Source organism: Lampetra planeri, chromosome 2 (genome assembly GCF_965212315.1).
Source record: "Lampetra planeri chromosome 2, kcLamPlan1.2.h2, whole genome shotgun sequence".
Taxonomy (NCBI): Eukaryota; Metazoa; Chordata; class Hyperoartia; order Petromyzontiformes; family Petromyzontidae; genus Lampetra; species Lampetra planeri.
In genome coordinates this window covers 24,700,090-24,719,550 of record NC_136108.1, presented here as the reverse complement: position 1 = coordinate 24,719,550, position 19,461 = coordinate 24,700,090, and the positions used below count along the sequence as shown (strand labels likewise).

The 19,461-nt window shown below is 50.6% G+C and overlaps 1 protein-coding gene across 1 annotated transcript; it reads left to right on the top strand.

The window, feature by feature from the left end:
* The first annotated feature begins 1,005 nt into the window (after window positions 1-1,005).
* On the top strand, window positions 1,006-18,026 carry LOC144730685 (myosin regulatory light chain 12A-like). Its single transcript, XM_078611367.1, has 4 exons — window positions 1,006-1,219; window positions 13,467-13,672; window positions 14,594-14,755; window positions 17,215-18,026. The coding sequence occupies exons 2-4, from the start codon at window positions 13,486-13,488 to the stop codon at window positions 17,388-17,390; spliced, it is 525 nt and encodes a 174-aa protein (XP_078467493.1). The 5' UTR covers window positions 1,006-1,219; window positions 13,467-13,485; the 3' UTR covers window positions 17,391-18,026.
* Window positions 18,027-19,461: the final 1,435 nt, after the last annotated feature.

Below are 19,461 nucleotides of genomic sequence, written 5' to 3'. Positions count from 1 at the left end.
CTAATAAATCAAATTCAGCATTCACAAATGAAACAACTTTTCACTTCATCTCTGGAGGCCCTCCAGTTGGCGGAGGCCCCTGGGCTCCAGCCCCTAAAGCCCCGTGCCTTGATCCAGCCCTGCCTTGGTGCTGCCCTCCCGATACCCGCCACCACGTGCGGGGTGCCGTGGGGAGGCCGCCCTTGGGAGTGGTCCCTGCTGGGTGGACTCCACTCGTCTGGGCGTGCCCACCTTAAAGCCACATTTATTTATTAGATCGGTGTTATTTATCAAGATCGTAGCGTTTGCTTGTTACTCAGTAGAAACTAGTAGGCAATTTATGCATGTACCAATATTACAAATCTTCAGAATCTTTCATCATAGTGGAATAATCCGATGAAGCTATACAGCCCTTTTCATGTTCCGTAAGTGCGGGCCAGAAATTTAAAACACGAGTACAACGTACAGGAAATGTAAGCGAATCAATAAAAAAACTAAAGTTTTTTCTTACCAGCTGAAACCCACTGAGCTATTAGCATATTTTTCACAAGCGGCCTGGCCACATTATAGCTCAACGAAGTAGCTTATAATGTGGAAATGTATCGCATCTTCACCAAGGGGTGCATGATGCCCTTTCTGGGGGTGCGAGTCATGGGCCAGATATGTTTAAAAGGTAAATAATCGAAGCGCTAATTAAGCACGGGCAAACCCGATGTAGTTATTAACATAAAAAATTTAAGATAGAGAACCGAAGTGTTCTCGCGGCAAGGCTGCAGTGTAAAGGTTATAAAAGGGCCACCGCTGCTGCTGCAGCCACTGTCGTCGTGGTCGCCGCTCCGCGGCCTGGAGGCGGCGCAGGAGGCCACGCTGCTCGTCCCTCCACGGCCCCGCGCGTGGCCCCTGCGCGGTGACGTCGCGCGTCACGTCTGCGCGGTGACGTCACGCGTCACGTCTGCGCGGCGACGTCGCGCGTCACGTCTGCGCGGCGACGTCACGCGTCACGTCTGCGCGGCGACGTCACGCGTCACGTCTGCGCGGCGTTGTCACCAATTGGTGACGTCACGCCTTTTGTGGGACGGTGACGTCACTTCCGCCTGTGCAGAGTTCCCTGCTTGGCGAGAAGCGACGGCGCCTCCATAACTCCCCTCACGCTCCCCGCCTCGACACTCGCCGCCTCCTCCTCGCACCACCCCACGTCTCAGCGCACGGCAGCCCACGGTCTCCTCGTCTCGTCCCGTCGGTGAGAGGGCGCGGGCGCGAGGAGAGCGCGGCGAGGGGGTTTCTCGGGGGACCCGCCAGGCTCCGGCAGTGAGGCGCGGGCCATGGGCGCGGTCCTGCCGCGCGGGACCGGAGACGGAGAGAGGTAGAGCGGAGAGGGGAGAGGTGAGGGTAGAGGTGAGGGGAGGTGAGGGCTGAGGGGAGAGGTGAAGTATGAGACGGCACTCGGCTTGAGGAAGGGGAGAGGCTGCGATGTTGAACTTCTTTCGCACCGTACGTAGCCCATCGTGCTAATCGAAGGTGTCTGCGGTAGTGTCCGCGTGTTCCTTTATCCAGATGTTCGCGTCCGTGTTGCTTCTTTCACGATCTCCTTGTGTCTGTCTCGCTCTGATTTCCCGATCGCCAACGATCCGATCCACGGAGACCCCAACACGGTGTATCTGTTAACGCGGTCCCACTGTGGTCGTAAACTAACAAACACCATCCTGTCCCGTCTTGTGAATGGGGAATTGCCACCATTGACCGAGCCCCACGCTCGTTTTGAGTCGATGCCATTAGCGCGGTGCTCGAGTTCAAGTTCCATCCCGAGGTTCTATCCAGGGCTGGGCCTGGAAAGTTCATAAAAGGGCGAGTGACTGCCACGCATAATCGGGTTATTATTCATAATCGGCCTACGTGTTAAACTATCGGGTGGTTATTGATCGCGGGCGGTTGAACTGCTTTGCAATGCGCCCTCTACGTCGTCTGCTCACCCGTGTCTCGTGTGGTGAAGTTTGGTCAAATCGACACACGACCCGGAACGGCTCGGGAAGGCCATCAGTCGTTTGAGAAGTGTTATTGTACGTGTACAATAACACTTATGTGCTTAACGTGCTGTCAGAACAAATGCAAATTAATAAGCCCCCTCGTGCCGTGCCCTGTTTAATACTTGGTGTTTATGGTGTCTTCAGTTTCCACAGCGTCTTACCGAGTTGTCCTGTAGAGTAACACAATAGTGCGAAAATGCGAAAAAGTAATTTAACAAGTCCACGCCCCGCGGGGTAAGTTGACAATACCGCACAGTACGTCCTGCTGATTCCTATGCTGGCGGTGGACATCGGAACATAGAAGCAGAACCTTTATAGACGCAGGAGCTGCCGGTGTCACCTACTTTGTGGACGCCCAGTCGACACTGTCCAGGCTCCTTACTGCGTTTGTTTGCGCTATTGGGCACATTCCGGATGATTTGGTCATGTTAGGCTTAGCCCACCAAGTACGCAATACAACCAAACAAGCGATGACTTGACTTAGGAAAGGTGAGTAGTAGGGGACACGAGAGTTGTCACCAAACAAGTGAGGACTTCTTGACTGTCAGCAAAGGTGAGGAGTGCTCGAGCAGGAGGGATGCGTGGCTGGCGAGAAGACTCACGATGGAGATGTTACCGAGGGAGGGAAAGGGGGACGACCGCTGCACAGATGAAGCGATGACATCGCCTTTTGTTGCAGGGCATCGGAATGTGTTTACATCACAGGGCTAGGCCCGTGAGAGATAGAAGACTGCTTGTGTACTGGTAGGAACCGCCAGGTTACACCAGCCCAAAGGGGATTATTGTGTCCGTCCGTCGTGCAGGGAGGGGCTGGGTGGGGAGGGAGGGGTGAGGAGGGGCTGGGTGGGAGGTGGGAGGGGTGGGGTTGGGTGGGGAGGGGCTAGCCACCCCGTGGTGCCCTTATAAGACTCAACGTTTAACCTACTCACGCTGGCTTGTGCCCGCCCTCACAGTCGGGCATATTTGCGGAATACACCACGCCGCCGTTGACCCTGGCCATTGACCGAGCAACCCAACGTTCCTACCAGCTCCCTCCGCAGGAATGTGTTTCCTGCTGATAATGATGCATCAAATGAATGTACACCCCGGTATCACTTAGCTGCTGGATGAAGGTCTTTTCACACCGTGGAGTTTGTGAAGGTTGTTTGGCGATACTTGACGCTGGTCAGTGTGGGTTGGTGAAGGGTCGGGGGGGGTAGTCCAGGACAAGAGTAATTCGCCACTGATCTTAGCTGTGATCGGGAATCGAACTCGGGTCACACCGGGTGCCACCAAAGATACCACACTGAACAAATGAAAGGGCGGTCCTTCCCCCCCCCAAAAATACCTTCCGTCAAGATGTGCAGTATAATTTATAACAGCGGGGCCTCATGCTGCATAGCGCAGTCTCCCAACTAACTGCAGTATTTATGATTCACTCAATGCGTGAAAAAGGGGGCCATTGCCCGAAATGTCGCTTTTTTATAAATCGTTTCCTTCTAGGGGCAGTGTTATTGACAAACCGTGCCGAGTTCATTCCGAGCCAGTTTCAGTCAAAGCGGTGGGTTTCTGGGTTCCCCTCCCTCCCTCTGGAAATGGTGAAACGCGGAGCTCCGTTGGTTGGGCGCGTCCGTAGCGAGGGGGGGGATCTCAGCCCGCCCGGCGCAGGTTCCGCGGCGCTCTCCGCCGCGCCTTATATGGTCACGGAGCCGCGCAGGGCGGGATTCCTGAGCGCGGTTGCGTCATCTCTCGGGGCGTGGCCGCACCTTCCCTACACAGTCATCCAGCAGTAGAGACACTGTCCTCACACAGCCATCCAGCAGTAGAGACACTGTCCTCACACAGCCATCCAGCAGTAGAGACACTGTCCTCACACAGCCATCCAGCAGTAGAGACACTGTCCTCACACAGCCATCCAGCAGTAGAGACACTGTCCTCACACAGTCATCCAGCAGTAGAGACACTGTCCTCACACAGTCATCCAGCAGTAGAGACAGTCCTCACACAGCCATCCAGCAGTAGAGACACTGTCCTCACACAGTCATCCAGCAGTAGAGACACTGTCCTCACACAGTCATCCAGCAGTAGAGACACTGTCCTCACACAGTCATCCAGCAGTAGAGACACTGTCCCCACACAGCCATCCAGCAGTAGAGACACTGTCCCCACACAGCCATCCAGCAGTGGAGACACTGTCCTCACACAGCCATCCAGCAGTAGAGACACTGTCCCCACACAGTCATCCAGCAGTAGAGACACTGTCCCCACACAGCCATCCAGCAGTGGAGACACTGTCCTCACAGTCATCCAGCAGTGGAGACACTGTCCTCACACAGTCATCCAGCAGTAGAGACACTGTCCTCACAGTCATCCAGCAGTGGAGACACTGTCCTCACACAGTCATCCAGCAGTGGAGACACTGTCCTCACACAGTCATCCAGCAGTGGAGACACTGTCCTCACAGTCATCCAGCAGTGGAGACACTGTCCTCACACAGTCATCCAGCAGTAGAGACACTGTCCTCACAGTCATCCAGCAGTAGAGACACTGTCCTCACACAGTCATCCAGCAGTGGAGACACTGTCCTCACACAGTCATCCAGCAGTGGAGACACTGTCCTCACACAGTCATCCAGCAGTGGAGACACTGTCCTCACACAGTCATCCAGCAGTGGAGACACTGTCCTCACACAGTCATCCAGCAGTGGAGACACTGTCCTCACACAGTCATCCAGTAGTAGAGACACTGTCCTCACACAGCCATCCAGCAGTAGAGACACTGTCCTCACACAGCCATCCAGCAGTGGAGACACTGTCCTCACACAGTCATCCAGCAGTAGAGACACTGTCCTCACAGTCATCCGGCAGTAGAGACGCTGTCCTCACAGTCATCCGGCAGTGGAGACACTGTCCTCACACAGTCATCCAGCAGTGGAGACACTGTCCCCACAGTCATCCAGCAGTGGAGACACTGTCCCCACACAGTCATCCAGCAGTGGAGACACTGTCCTCACACAGCCATCCAGCAGTGGAGACACTGTCCTCAGTCATCCAGCAGTAGAGACACTGTCCTCACACAGCCATCCAGCAGTGGAGACACTGTCCTCACACAGCCATCCAGCAGTGGAGACACTGTCCTCACACAGCCATCCAGCAGTAGAGACACTGTCCTCACACAGCCATCCAGCAGTAGAGACACTGTCCTCACACAGCCATCCAGCAGTGGAGACACTGTCCTCACACAGTCATCCAGCAGTAGAGACACTGTCCTCACACAGCCATCCAGCAGTAGAGACACTGTCCTCACACAGCCATCCAGCAGTAGAGACACTGTCCCCACACAGCCATCCAGCAGTGGAGACACTGTCCTCACAGTCATCCAGCAGTAGAGACAGTCCTCACACAGCCATCCAGCAGTGGAGACACTGTCCTCACAGTCATCCAGCAGTAGAGACAGTCCTCACACAGCCATCCAGCAGTAGAGACACTGTCCTCACACAGCCATCCAGCAGTAGAGACAGTCCTCACACAGTCATCCAGCAGTAGAGACACTGTCCTCACACAGCCATCCAGCAGTAGAGACACTGTCCCCACAGTCATCCAGCAGTAGAGACACTGTCCTCACACAGCCATCCAGCAGTAGAGACTGTCCTCACACAGCCATCCAGCAGTGGAGACACTGTCCTCACACAGTCATCCAGCAGTAGAGACACTGTCCTCACACAGCCATCCAGCAGTGGAGACACTGTCCCCACACAGTCATCCAGCAGTAGAGACACTGTCCTCACACAGCCATCCAGCAGTGGAGACACTGTCCTCACAGTCATCCAGCAGTAGAGACACTGTCCTCACACAGCCATCCAGCAGTAGTGACACTGTCCTCACACAGCCATCCAGCAGTGGAGACACTGTCCTCACAGTCATCCAGCAGTAGAGACACTGTCCTCACACAGTCATCCAGCAGTGGAGACACTGTCCTCACACAGTCATCCAGCAGTGGAGACACTGTCCCCACACAGTCATCCAGCAGTAGAGACACTGTCCTCACACAGTCATCCAGCAGTGGAGACACTGTCCTCACACAGCCATCCAGCAGTAGAGACACTGTCCTCACACAGCCATCCAGCAGTGGAGACACTGTCCTCACACAGTCATCCAGCAGTGGAGACACTGTCCTCACACAGTCATCCAGCAGTGGAGACACTGTCCTCACAGTCATCCAGCAGTGGAGACACTGTCCTCACACAGTCATCCAGCAGTGGAGACACTGTCCTCACACAGTCATCCAGCAGTGGAGACACTGTCCTCACACAGCCATCCAGCAGTGGAGACACTGTCCTCACACAGTCATCCAGCAGTGGAGACACTGTCCTCACACAGTCATCCAGCAGTGGAGACACTGTCCTCACACAGTCATCCAGCAGTGGAGACACTGTCCTCACACAGTCATCCAGCAGTAGAGACACTGTCCTCACACAGTCATCCAGCAGTGGAGACACTGTCCTCACACAGTCATCCAGCAGTAGAGACACTGTCCTCACACAGTCATCCAGCAGTAGAGACACTGTCCATACAGTCATCCAGCAGTAGAGACACTGTCCTCACACAGTCATCCAGCAGTAGAGACACTGTCCCCACAGTCATCCAGCAGTAGAGACACTGTCCTCACACAGTCATCCAGCAGTGGAGACACTGTCCTCACACAGTCATCCAGCAGTGGAGACACTGTCCTCACACAGTCATCCAGCAGTGGAGACACTGTCCTCACACAGTCATCCAGCAGTGGAGACACTGTCCTCACACAGTCATCCAGTAGTAGAGACACTGTCCTCACACAGCCATCCAGCAGTAGAGACACTGTCCTCACACAGCCATCCAGCAGTGGAGACACTGTCCTCACACAGTCATCCAGCAGTAGAGACACTGTCCTCACAGTCATCCGGCAGTAGAGACACTGTCCTCACAGTCATCCGGCAGTGGAGACACTGTCCTCACACAGTCATCCAGCAGTGGAGACACTGTCCCCACAGTCATCCAGCAGTGGTGACACTGTCCCCACACAGTCATCCAGCAGTGGAGACACTGTCCTCACACAGCCATCCAGCAGTGGAGACACTGTCCTCAGTCATACAGCAGTAGAGACACTGTCCTCACACAGCCATCCAGCAGTGGAGACACTGTCCTCACACAGCCATCCAGCAGTGGAGACACTGTCCTCACACAGCCATCCAGCAGTAGAGACACTGTCCTCACACAGCCATCCAGCAGTAGAGACACTGTCCTCACACAGCCATCCAGCAGTGGAGACACTGTCCTCACACAGTCATCCAGCAGTAGAGACACTGTCCTCACACAGCCATCCAGCAGTAGAGACACTGTCCTCACACAGCCATCCAGCAGTAGAGACACTGTCCTCACACAGCCATCCAGCAGTAGAGACACTGTCCCCACACAGCCATCCAGCAGTGGAGACACTGTCCTCACAGTCATCCAGCAGTAGAGACAGTCCTCACACAGCCATCCAGCAGTGGAGACACTGTCCTCACAGTCATCCAGCAGTAGAGACAGTCCTCACACAGCCATCCAGCAGTAGAGACACTGTCCTCACACAGCCATCCAGCAGTAGAGACACTGTCCTCACACAGCCATCCAGCAGTAGAGACACTGTCCTCACACAGCCATCCAGCAGTGGAGACACTGTCCTCACACAGTCATCCAGCAGTAGAGACACTGTCCTCACAGTCATCCAGCAGTAGAGACACTGTCCTCACACAGCCATCCAGCAGTGGAGACACTGTCCCCACACAGTCATCCAGCAGTAGAGACACTGTCCTCACACAGCCATCCAGCAGTGGAGACACTGTCCCCACACAGTCATCCAGCAGTAGAGACACTGTCCTCACACAGCCATCCAGCAGTGGAGACACTGTCCTCACAGTCATCCAGCAGTAGAGACACTGTCCTCACACAGCCATCCAGCAGTAGTGACACTGTCCTCACACAGCCATCCAGCAGTGGAGACACTGTCCTCACAGTCATCCAGCAGTAGAGACACTGTCCTCACACAGTCATCCAGCAGTGGAGACACTGTCCTCACAGTCATCCAGCAGTAGAGACACTGTCCTCACACAGCCATCCAGCAGTAGAGACACTGTCCCCACAGTCATCCAGCAGTAGAGACACTGTCCTCACACAGTCATCCAGCAGTGGAGACACTGTCCCCACACAGTCATCCAGCAGTAGAGACACTGTCCTCACACAGTCATCCAGCAGTGGAGACACTGTCCCCACAGTCATCCAGCAGTGGAGACACTGTCCTCACACAGTCATCCAGCAGTGGAGACACTGTCCTCACACAGCCATCCAGCAGTAGAGACACTGTCCTCACACAGCCATCCAGCAGTGGAGACACTGTCCTCACACAGTCATCCAGCAGTGGAGACACTGTCCTCACACAGTCATCCAGCAGTGGAGACACTGTCCTCACACAGTCATCCAGCAGTGGAGACACTGTCCTCACACAGTCATCCAGCAGTGGAGACACTGTCCTCACACAGTCATCCAGCAGTGGAGACACTGTCCTCACACAGCCATCCAGCAGTGGAGACACTGTCCTCACACAGTCATCCAGCAGTGGAGACACTGTCCTCACACAGTCATCCAGCAGTAGAGACACTGTCCTCACACAGTCATCCAGCAGTGGAGACACTGTCCTCACACAGTCATCCAGCAGTAGAGACACTGTCCTCACACAGTCATCCAGCAGTGGAGACACTGTCCTCACACAGTCATCCAGCAGTAGACACTGTCCTCACACAGTCATCCAGCAGTAGAGACACTGTCCTCACACAGTCATCCAGCAGTAGAGACACTGTCCATACAGTCATCCAGCAGTAGAGACACTGTCCTCACACAGCCATCCAGCAGTAGAGACACTGTCCTCACACAGTCATCCAGCAGTAGAGACACTGTCCTCACACAGTCATCCAGCAGTAGAGACACTGTCCTCACACAGCCATCCAGCAGTAGAGACACTGTCCTCACACAGTCATCCAGCAGTAGAGACACTGTCCCCACAGTCATCCAGCAGTAGAGACACTGTCCTCACACAGCCATCCAGCAGTAGAGACACTGTCCTCACACAGTCATCCAGCAGTAGAGACACTGTTTCCACACAGTCATCCAGCAGTAGAGACACTGTCCCTACACAGTCATCCAGCAGTAGAGACACTGTCCTCACACAGTCATCCAGCAGTAGAGACACTGTCCTCACACAGTCATCCAGCAGTAGAGACACTGTCCTCACACAGCCATCCAGCAGTGGAGACACTGTCCTCACACAGTCATCCAGCAGTAGAGACACTGTCCTCACACAGTCATCCAGCAGTGGAGACACTGTCCCCACACAGTCATCCAGCAGTGGAGACACTGTCCTCACACAGTCATCCAGCAGTAGAGACACTGTCCTCACACAGCCATCCAGCAGTAGAGACACTGTCCTCACACAGTCATCCAGCAGTAGAGACACTGTCCTCACACAGCCATCCAGCAGTGGAGACACTGTCCTCACACAGCCATCCAGCAGTAGAGACACTGTCCTCACACAGTCATCCAGCAGTGGAGACACTGTCCTCACACAGTCATCCAGCAGTAGAGAAACTGTCCTCACACAGCCATCCAGCAGTGGAGACACTGTCCCCACACAGTCATCCAGCAGTAGAGACACTGTCCTCACACAGCCATCCAGCAGTGGAGACACTGTCCTCAGTCATCCAGCAGTAGAGACACTGTCCTCACACAGTCATCCAGCAGTGGAGACACTGGCCTCACAGTCATCCAGCAGTAGAGACACTGTCCTCACACAGTCATCCAGCAGTGGAGACACTGGCCTCACAGTCATCCAGCAGTAGAGACACTGTCCTCACACAGTCATCCAGCAGTAGAGACACTGTCCTCACACAGTCATCCAGCAGTAGAGACACTGTCCTCACACAGCCATCCAGCAGTGGAGACACTGTCCTCAGTCATCCAGCAGTAGAGACACTGTCCTCACACAGCCATCCAGCAGTGGAGACACTGTCCACACAGTCATCCAGCAGTGGAGACACTGTCCACACACAGTCATCCAGCAGTGGAGACACTGTCCTCACAGTCATCCAGCAGTAGAGACACTGTCCTCACACAGTCATCCAGCAGTGGAGACACTGGCCACACAGTCATCCAGCAGTGGAGACACTGGCCTCACAGTCATCCAGCAGTAGAGACACTGTCCTCACACAGCCATCCAGCAGTAGATACACTGTCCACACACAGTCATCCAGCAGTGGAGACACTGTCCCCACACAGTCATCCAGCAGTGGAGACACTGTCCTCACACAGTCATCCAGCAGTAGAGACACTGTCCTCACACAGCCATCCAGCAGTAGAGACACTGTCCTCACACAGTCATCCAGCAGTAGAGACACTGTCCTCACACAGCCATCCAGCAGTGGAGACACTGTCCTCACACAGCCATCCAGCAGTAGAGACACTGTCCTCACACAGTCATCCAGCAGTGGAGACACTGTCCTCACACAGTCATCCAGCAGTAGAGACATTGTCCTCACACAGTCATCCAGCAGTGGAGTCACGGCTCACTGGCGACCCGGAGTCACGACTGCCTATTAAGGGGGGGTTCTCGTGTACGCCTTATTTGGGTGTTCTTTTGCCGGGTGTTGAGGCCGTACAAAGATGGTGCTTGTGGCAGAGTTCACTGTCCGATTGTATACGTGACGTCACATTTGCTGTTAAGAAACTTCACAGAGAGAGCTGGAAACTTAGCATTCGACTTGGTTGTGTACAGACGTTTTTTTAAATTTATCAATGTGTAAGCTTGCACAGTTTCTTGAGTTGGTAAAAGCCACCAACCACATGTGGTCTTTGGTGTTTAAGCAATGCCGCCTTTTGCAAATGGTGATGGCACAGCTTCTTAACAGTGCACTTCCTGGACAAACCACGGTCTTATTTTAACGTGTAGCCTTTGAAACCCATTTATAAAGATGAAACATTTACGCCGAAATTGCATACAGTAGCACAATATTTGGGGCATGAGAAGGCACATCTGACAAGGAGTTGCAATTTCACGCAAAATTTACGGTGACTTCGTTTTTACTTTAAAATAACTGGATTGTAGAAATAAAAAGTGTATTTTAACCGTCAGATTATCATCCATATACGATTTGCTGATGACAGTCGTAATAACAACCAATGGGGAATTAAATGCAGACACACAGACGAACCTAATGAAGAAGGCTGCAAAGTGGGGCTCAAGGTTTAAAGTGAGAAAAACAAAACAAAAACAGGGCAGTAGTTGACGGTGAACTGGTACACAAATGATTCAACGTAAAGGCGGGCAAGAGCACAGTGCCTTTTGTTAAACTAAACTTTGATAGGTATATAAAGATTAATATCCCCAATATACCCTTTAACAGACTGTTGGGGAAAAGTGCTGCTAGCGAGTAACACCTCCTGAAGGCCGGAACGGCACACGAGGGGGTGGGTGGCCAGCAGCACCACGCACGGCCGCCTTTGTCTCCCTCGAGGCTATGTTTACTCATTGCACCAGGTACTCATTTTAGGCTCCGTCGACCAAAGGGGAGGCCCAGGACCGGTTCAAATATTCGCCACTTATTGGTCATGAGCAGAAATCGAACTCTAGTCGCTTGCTTCGTCATGCAGCTTGCTAACCGCTACGCTACCTCTAAACAATAGGCGTATAAACACCTGCTATGACATGCATGTGAAACGTGGACATTAGCAAAGGTAACAGAACAAGCCGACACTTGTATGCAAATAAATATCGAGAGGCAAATAAAGCGTGCTTAGAATTAGAGAGAGACACGGGAAGGGTAACACATTCATGGGACAATGTATGCAAGCTACACCTCGTGAAGAAAGGTCAGTGAGGTCGGGCAGTACTCGTCGCTGGCAGCGAGGGAGAGTCACCAATGGTTGAAACTAACGACAGTGGCAGCCCAGAGGCGGGCAACACGCCTGAGAGGGATGTCCAGAAGTAAACCGGCATGTGTGCAGCAGAATCTTGATGGGTTGTTGCACTGCAAGGTTATTAGGAATGGAGATGGATTGGCGAGGCCTTCATCAAGCCGTGGATAGACATATGGCTGATGATATTAATGTAAATCAGATTTGGAGTATTCGTGACTGCAGGAATTACTTTTTGGTTCTTTCGGTAAAGTCACGTAGAAAGAAAATAAATGATAGATATACGACATTTCGATTGCAACACCAAGCAATCTTCATCAGGTACGAAGAATGAGAAAATACAAACTTAGTAAACTCAACTCAAGTTTACTGGGTTTGTTTTTCTAATGTAAATCGGCCGAGTTGGACAACTTGTTTACCGATGCCACGTGAAGTTAACACATTTGAGAATTGCAATTCTGTTTCATATGCAGCTAGCTCAATATCTGGCTTGCGGATTAAGTTTCGCTTGGGATAAACGAACTGACGTGTCTTCACCCTTCGCCGACTTAATTCTCAGCTGCTCCTCACTAATTGGGGGAACATGACTCATCGGTGACCACAAAAATGTAAACTAATTTATCTAAAAAATATATAAAAGCTGAAACCAGATGTTAGCTACATCCTATAAATATTCACCCCCTTTAAAATATAGTTAAGCGATGCATGAATTTGTTTAGCATCATTTTTCATGTGTTTTACATTATTAGTATTTTTATTTTTTCTCTCCGGGCCACCCCTCTACCCTCCAGATAATTGAGAGTTGACAGTGTGCATTCCTGTGCTTCCCAAGTGCGTGTGCATTCCCCATGTATGGCATTGTTGCAGTCCCCTCGACGCTCGAGAAAAGCAACCTGCCCTTGTGCGGTTGTGTCACTGAACATTTTCCACCTTGCGCTCTTGTGAGTGAGTGTTGGGGCGGTTCTCGAAAAGCCTGGCAGCTTCTCGATCTTTTAACTTTGCACGTGTACTGGTTTATACTTTGTAGAAGAACGTGGGACTGGTTGCGAGAAAATCTGTGCTGGCTATAAGTGTCAGCATTTGTGTTGCGCGAACAGATCGGATCTAATAGCTGGGAAAATAGCCGAGCGGAGGCTGCTCTTTGTCACGGAGGTAGCAGAGTACGGTAACCATGATGCCTAACTATTGCATGCTGCCAAAAATGCTTTTTGGTGGCATTTGTATAAATCGGTGGATTGGTGGTGTGTGGGTACTGGCTTGTGGGTACTGGCGTGTTCTGTACCGTGATGTCGGTTCCGCAGTGTCGCAAACTTTGGGCTGTTCTGTGATGTTCATCGAGGCTCTAGCTGGTCTCAGTCCACACCAAATGCAGAGCTTTGTTTTTTGTGTGATTATTTTAGTCCACAATATTTACTTATGTATTTGAGTTCCTGTGTTCACATGTTATCTTCGGGCAGTAGCGATGTCTTGATTGGAGCGACGCTTGTGGTTGGTTTGGTTTCAGTTAAGGAACAACCGCCACCATGTCGAGCCGCAAAACCAAGGGGAAGACCACCACCAAGAAGCGGCCACAGCGCGCCACTTCCAATGTGTTCGCCATGTTCGACCAGTCCCAGATCCAGGAGTTCAAGGAGGCGTTCAACATGATCGACCAAAACCGGGACGGCTTCATCGATAAGGAGGATCTGCACGACATGCTGGCATCCATGGGTACTTGCCACCACTCACAACTCGCTGACTGCATCCACCTGCCCGTACCCCCCCCCGCCCGCACTGTTTGCACGCGACCGGTAACTTCAGCGCTCCCTGTGTGGCACCCTTTACCTCAACTTTACGATGCCAGGCTATATGATGTATATAACCGTGGTGATAGAATGGGAAAATTTTCACATCCCTGTCTGTTGGTGATATTTACTTTGCTTTCTGGTGATAGTGTGACACATCTAAATCCATTTTGTTTTGAAATGTAATTAAGCACAGGTAGTGCCAAATTGTGATTCGGTCACATAACATGATCTAGCGTCCCTTATTTTGTGTCTTTATGGGAGATGTGCCAGACATAGAGCAAATAATGCATTTGCTAGGATTGTATAACATTTCAACATGCGTATGTCCTCCGACGTATTTAATCGGCGATAATAATGGTAATGCTCATGCCAGACGTGCAGGAAGCAGTACGAGACCACAGGGCTCGGGCACAAACTCTGCCTGGCAGGGCACACCTCAGCGAGCAGGGCCAGGGTTAATGTTGCCTCCTATTTAAATCGGTGTCAATTAAGGGAGGTTTTCTCCTCCGACGTTTTATGCGACTGGCCGCGGAAGACCAAGGCAGATCCTTTTACGCAGGTTTGGGTCTGCCTAGTATTCACAGGTGGTCAATTTGAATAGAGTATGTCCCTAACAGCAACATTATTTTCGACCCATCTTTAAGCAAATTATTGTGCCCATCGCCCTCCCCCTTACGGACAGACGGATGTAGCTGTTGCATAAGCACTTTCAACCTTAGTTGGAAGGCGTTAAAAGCAATTAAATAGTTTAAGTGACTCCGTCTGTAAAATATGTGACCCGCAAAGCTATTGCGAGTTCCTATGCAAGTTGGCTTCACATACGGTCCGTGACGTGTGTATCCAGGCAAGAACCCGACGGACGATTACTTGGAGGCGATGATGACCGAGGCTCCAGGTCCCATCAACTTCACCATGTTCCTCACCATGTTCGGAGAGAAGCTCAACGGCACCGACCCCGAGGATGTCATTCGCAACGCCTTCGCCTGCTTCGACGAGGAGGGCACAGGTCCCCAGCCTTACCCCTATTACCCCATTATCCCGTGTATGTGTTTGTCGTACGTCATCATATGATCAATGCCCGCTGTGGGGTGTAGGTTTCCCCAAGCCAACGCCGTGATATCATAATCCACCTCTCTTCTGTACACCGTTGATTTATTCACTCCGTCTCCCCAGTGGATGCACTCTCGGGCTTGTTCCATTCCCTGGCTGCCACTCGTTCATAAATTATTAACCATCGACCATCACCTCTTCAACCAACACGTCGTTCCCATGGCCACTTGCGTTTCTTAACAGTTAAAATTACGCGTCGAACCCTTTGTGTGTTCCTCTAAATCTCTGAAATTCCAAGAATTTGGAATGACACGAGTGCATTGTGCGATAATGAAGATCTGTGTAACAAGTAGGCTTTAGCGACGAATATTATCCATGATAGAGGTTTTTGGGTTAGATCGTGTAAATATGTGGTGTTAAACCCGCCACCACCCAACACGGCCAATTAGTAAAGTTTGTCACATGAACGAAACGTAAATTTTAGTTGCTAGTTCAGCACACCGGTGTGTTGGAGAGTAAACCCACTACAACATTTACAATTCGAGTACAGAGAGGTTTCGCTGGTAATTACAACAATCAGCATCAGCAGGCGATAGCCAGAATTGTGGAGAAATCCTCCTCCTGTTTTCGGTCTTAAACCTTAATAATTGGCTGTATGCGGTGGTGGCGGGTTTAACAACACATTTATATTTACGCAATCTAACCCAAAAACCTCTTATGAGCATGAAGATGTTCTTGGTGTGCGCTTGTCCCATGTGAGGTCCGTGGGCAAAACGGGCAAAGTTGGGTGGTTGACGCTGAGAATTTCAGCCCAAGCACAGTCGTAGTAGTGTTTGTGTGTTTGCATGCGCGCACTCGGCTTTGTTAACTAGCACAGCCCTCCACTCTGCTGCTCTGACTCTAAGAGTTTCAGTGCCAGTTTATCCAGTTAATGTGCATTCTTGGCCGCATGAAAGAATATTAGCTCGTGTAATTAACACAAATTGCTGCTTTCAGAATTGTAGTGTTTATTTGAACCATGCGCACACGTTGCTTGCGAAAGATCAAATTGTCTACCGCTGTCTTGAATTCATGAGGTAGCCGAATGTTATGAATATTTATTCATTTGGAGCCTTGTGTCAATCCACTTCCTGTACTGCTTTTCAACCGTTTCATTGCGATGAGCATGGATGGCGACGTACGGTGTGAAAGAAGTTAAACATACTACATACATTCCACTGGACACTTATAGTTGGCTTATACCTGATGGCACACCGTTTACCCAGCTGTATGTGTGACTCATGGGGGGAGTGTGGGAGGTGTGAGGAATGGGGGCTGGGATCGGCCACCGAATGGCACAGAGATTTCGTCTGGCCCCAGCTTGCGCATGCCCAGGTTCTGTCCTACAATACAGAACAAGTTGGCGCCACGGTGGCGAGATGTTAATTACCTCACCTGGTATACAGGAGGACACGGGTTCGATCTTGACCCTGACGACGCCTGCTTTATATTTGTTGTTCGCATGTCTCTCCCCGCGGTTGTGTGGATTTTTCCTCGGGTCCTCCGGTTTTTCCCTCCACATTTAGAATCAATATGCTTTTAGAGGAATTTGGCTCCTCTACATTCCCACGTGATAAGCTACTTTGTTGAGTAAGCATGTGTAGCCAGGTCACTTCTGAAAGAGAGTTGTATCGCTGAGTGGGCTTTACCTGGTTAAATGTTAAGTTTTTAGTTTAATACCACGGCAGTACACCCGGGACTTTGTCAAGACATGTTGGTGTTCTGCTGCATACCGGTTTGCGAAGCACTGCTGGATGAAGGCCTGATGTGCGTGGATTATAATCACTCACCACTGATGCTAGCCGTAGCTGATATTTGGGACGCCATGGTTTATAGTGCAATGCATCAACCACGATGTATTTAATATAGCCAACCGTGCTACCGTGCTATTCTTCACCATGCTACCCCCCCAACTGTGCTACCCCTCACCCATAGATTAATTATATTAAGGATAATCAACAAGCTTTATTGAGTTATTTATCAAGTTATTGTAAGAGGGGGATAGAGCAGTGGTGGTGAACCCGGCAACCTGAGTTTGTTTACCTGCACTGGCTAACATTTGCAATGAATGGTATCAGAAACCGGTTCTGAGCTTCACCCTTGACCAACCCGCACTGACGAGCGTGGTGAAGTATGGTCAACCAATCCCTGTAGATCGACATGGCGTAGGGAGACCTCCAACCAATAGTTGAGCCAAAGTTTGAGAGCTTTAACTCTAGGTGGAATCACGAGTACCTGGAACAATCCACGCACACACGAGGATGTATCTGAAATTCCGGACAGTGGTTTGACAAAAAGGGTTATAGATTAATTGATGAATGAATGTGACGATGAGCACGATTGAATGACGCGGCATGCGTTGCGGTGTGCGCGCAGGCATCATCAGCGAGGACTACCTGCGCGAGCTGCTCACCACAATGGGCGATCGCTTCACGGAGGAAGAGGTCGATGAGCTGTACCGCGAGGCGCCCATTGACAAGAAGGGCAACTTCAACTACGTGGAGTTCACGAGGATCCTCAAGCATGGGGCCAAGGACAAGGACGACCAGTAGCCCAGCAGCGCTGTGCGCCCATCCAAAGTTATTCCACCACCGCCACCCACGTCCCCTTTTTCTATTCCACGATTTCTCAGACCGCAGTGTATCATTATCACGCCCCCTTCGATAAGCAGTTGACACGTTTATTGTGACCCCCAGGTCCACGGTGTGGGGGAGGTTGTTTTTCGGTTTGATTATTTGCAGTATCAGTGCTTACCAGCAAAAGGCACGGCAGCAGGGATGACGATAGACCAAACGAGGGCAGGAAGGGTTGTGTTTTGTCAAAGGCAGGAAGTGAGAGATGCGATCTGTTGATCCATTAGTAAAATTGAGGAAGTCGGGGGTTATGCCTCCGGTTCCAACGGTCCACTGTAATGTGTGCATTCCAAATTAAAAACATTCCTTTAATTTTAGGCATTTGTGAGAGCAAAAGTGATATTTGTTTTGCTTTAAATGAGTGCTTTTAATTTCCATCACGAATTTTTGTTTTTTTGCAATGCTTTTGGGTCGTCACCAGCAGCTGTGCATGCTTCGTGTACACTCCGAGCTGCTGGTGATCGTGGTTTACTGAGATTATGTATTCTGAACAATACTGCTTGTCATTCCATACTTTATTGTACTCATTATGCTTTAAATAAAATGTACAACATAGTGGTGTTTGGTTTTCCTCATTTATAAACTGCACATCCACAATTGTGTGCATTGTGACATTGTTGGAAAGTAATCGCACGCAGTTTTTATTGCCACTCGACCTTGCCGAACTGAGAAAAATCATGAATTTAAGAAGTGTACCCTTCATGAATCCTTCGCATGTAGCAATTGCATGGGCTTTAAATAGCTGGCATCATTCTACCCACTTGCATTTGCTGCCCATTTTCAGAATCCATTTGACAGTGATGTTATTTTGAGCTGCTCAGCACACTGAAGTTATAACAGATGCTGCCATTCCATTAGTCGATATACTGCAGATGGCCAATGACAAGCTGCCACGGAATGCAACGATGTTTGTCAGATTTCTGGAAGGCAAGCCATGCTTGATCCTCTCCCGTCCTCGGGGTGTTCGCCATGCAGAACGCGGTGTAGGAGCGGAGCAGGAGGTTCTTTGGGGAAGTACAGAAACGTACATGACCAGCGTGACGATGCTTAATTGAACCCCCACGTTTTATATCGATTGTACATATGCCATACTTGTGGATGAAGTGATTGTCGAATCGTCACGGTCTTATCTTTGAAATATTGTGTGCGTTCTAAAGTATTTTATTGTCAGGGCCTATGGAGGGCAGTTCTAAATTGCAGCGAGAACTGGCTTCTCACTGCAGATCGCCACATTTAATCTGGGCAACCACATTCCGTTATTTTCTTGAGGGTTCTGGTTTGCTTTTCACAACTCATTATTTTCAAGAGCAAGTAAAATGCACCAAACACCAACAATGGATGGTGAAAATAAGCAATCCATAACCAGAGATTTGCCCAAAATCCCTTCAAGCCCCCAACAGTTGCTCACGGAATCCTTTCGGGTTAGGATACTCCCAACAAGCATTTCACAGGGATTCTGGGAGGACGCGTACATCCCTTTGCCTATCCACTGCTAGATTAGAGCCTGCCCGTGTTGTTTGGGTCGTGGGGGATATCGGACTGAGTATTCGCACATCGCGAGGCAAAGGCGAGGATATGCTGCCCCAACGCATGGCCGAGTGAATTGCAATGCACTTAATTTCACCATGTCTGAAGCCTGCCACGTTTGGGGCCTGGATCGTGTTTCGATAGAATTGGGTTACTCTATTTCACGAAACACGTAAGAAAAAGACAAGTTTGCAAAAATCTATGCAATGCAGTCTCAATCTTTGAAAATCGTGAGTTTATGGGTTTCTGAGACCGAGTCAAAAGTTAGATTTGAAGCTTTCGTGACTGCAAGGATTCATACTCTGGTTTTTTCGGTAAAGTCAACCGCTTAAGTAAGCGGGTGTGCTTTTGCTACGTTGTCCGCACCTGAAGGACGCTTGTGTTGCGCCCGAAACGTCGTGATTTAATTTATTTTTTATTTATTTTATTTTTTACCTACGTGACTTTACCGAAAAAACCAAAG

Excerpts from the sequence above, each read along its gene's own strand:
- LOC144730685 (XM_078611367.1), top strand. The coding sequence starts at position 13,486 with ATGTCGAGCCGCAAAACCAAGGGGAAGACCACCACCAAGAAGCGGCCA. Across the intron at positions 13,673-14,593 it reads CGACATGCTGGCATCCATGG|GCAAGAACCCGACGGACGAT; the intron begins GTACTTGCCACC and ends GTGTGTATCCAG. Across the intron at positions 14,756-17,214 it reads CTTCGACGAGGAGGGCACAG|GCATCATCAGCGAGGACTAC; the intron begins GTCCCCAGCCTT and ends GTGTGCGCGCAG.